We start from the raw sequence: 2,299 nt of genomic DNA, 5'->3' as shown, positions 1-2,299 counted from the left end.
CTACTATATATACAACTACTCGAAGAAGTGGTGAAGCTGCTAGTTATATTTTTATAATTATTAAACGCATCTTCATTTTGGTTGTTATTATTTAATGAGAACAAATTTTTAACATTTGAATAAGAATTTTTATTATTATCATAATTTTGATTACTATCATAATTTTGATTACTATCATAATTTTGATTACTATCATAATTATTATTATTATCACTTATATTTTCATTTATATGTTTTATTCCATTTTGTTTGCTTATTTGTTTACTTGATTTATTTATTTTTGTTGTCTTTCCTATATTCTTTTGTTTTTTTTTTTTTGTTTTTTTTTTTTTGTTTTTTTTTTTTTCTCTTTTTTCCATTTTGTTTATTAATTTATTTATAATAGTATTATTATTATTTATGTGTGGAGTGTAATATGTTATTATTTTATTATTTTTTTTGTTCTTAACTTTGTTGGATTTATTTTGTTTCTTTTTCTTCATCCTAATAATTTCGAGTTTTATGTTTAAATTTTTAATATTTATATTATTGTTTGTGTGTTTATTTTTTGCAGTATTAATGAAATTATTGAAAAAAATATGAGCATTTTTATGTGTATCTGTTATATTAATAGAATCACTGAGTGTTATAAGAAAGTTGAATTTACCTCTATGGTCATAATTATTTTGAACATTATGATTATTAATATAATCATTATTAATATCATCATTATTAATATCATCATTATTAATATCATCATTATTAATATCATTATTATTAATATCATTATTATTAATGATATGATTTTTTTTGGATTCCTTTTTTGTTTCATGCTTTATATGATCTACTTTTTTTTTTTTTATATTTTGAAGGTTGGAATTCTCCTTCCTTTGAATATATACATCTTCTATATTTTTAAAAAATGTTATAAATTTATTTACGTTCAAATCAAAGTAAGAAAAATTAAAAGTATTAGAAGAGTCTTTGTGTATATTTTTATTTGTGTCTTTAAAAACATTATTATTCATTATATTATATATATTATATATATTATATTTTGGTTTGACCCCTTGAATAACTTTAAAAAATTTATATATTAATTGAATAAAGAAATAAATAGAAAGAGTATTAGAATTGTAATAATAATAATTATTATTGTGATCATTTTGATCATATTGATCATTTTGATTATTATTCTCTTTATCATTGTTTAAAAGAATAACATTTAATAGTTGTAATATATCAGAATATTCAAATGTAGACATATAAAAAAAATTGTTCATAAAATAAAAAGGATATCTGTGATTATCTACCATTTGCTGTTCATATATATAATTATCTATACAAATAAATAATTTTTTTTTTTTTATTAAATATAATAAACTTCTTATTGAAAAAAATGTTATATATCTTTTATTCATTATATATGTTTGTGATACATTTAATAATAATTTTAATATAATAACTTGTAAATTTAATAAAAAAATATTTGTAACACTTAATATTGTAGTATTATAAAAGAATATATCTAATAAGTGTATGATTTTATTTTCATCACATTGATTATATGGTATATAAAATATTTTATTTATAATATTCCATAATATTTTAAATAAATAATAAGACACATAAGAATATAATTCATTCAATTTACTTCCTATCAACCCTAAATATAAACATTTCATAAAACAAAAATGATCATTTATTATATATATCATTTTTTTTATGTATTTATTCTTTTTATTATTTTTTAAAGAATATATATCTTCATCATAAATATTCTTATAATATTGTAAATCTTTAAATATATCTAAATCTTCATATATATATGACTTACTCTCCTCGTTTGTGTCATTTATCTCATATGCAGATATACATGGTTCATTTTTATCATTCAAATGTTTTTTATTATAATCATTTTTATTGTGATATTTTTCATGTTGTATTAAAACCATATGGATACTCTTCTCTTTATCACTATTATTATTAATGTCAACATTAGATGTGGACTTTTTTTTTTTTTTTTTTTTTTTTTTTTTTTTTTTTTCCAGATGAATATTTTGTACTCCTCCTTTTTTTATGTTCATAAATAAAGACAATATATTTGAAGTTTCATTTTTTTTTTTTATTAAAGATTTATAAAATTTTTTGATAATATAATATAAAGTGTCATGACTTAGATAAGGAACAAGTTGTAAGAAAACTGCCAATGCATGAATATATTCATCGAAATTAATTTGTTGAGATATTATATTTAAAATATGATTAATTATATGATTAGACTTACTAATGTGTGATATAAATAAAATACATATTTTTA

At 17.2% G+C, this 2,299-nt stretch overlaps 1 protein-coding gene across 1 annotated transcript; it reads right to left on the bottom strand.

Moving 5' to 3' along the window:
* On the bottom strand, positions 1-2,299 carry PGSY75_0006700A (putative membrane protein; the record flags this gene model as incomplete). Its single annotated transcript, XM_018783201.1, has 1 exon — positions 1-2,299. A coding segment is annotated over one exon (2,299 nt), but the record flags the coding sequence as incomplete, so codon positions are not given.

The sequence above is a fragment of the Plasmodium gaboni genome (assembly GCF_001602025.1).
Source record: "Plasmodium gaboni strain SY75 chromosome Unknown, whole genome shotgun sequence".
Lineage (NCBI taxonomy): Eukaryota > Apicomplexa > Aconoidasida > Haemosporida > Plasmodiidae > Plasmodium > Plasmodium gaboni.
This window is presented reverse-complemented; position numbering and strand designations above follow the sequence as displayed.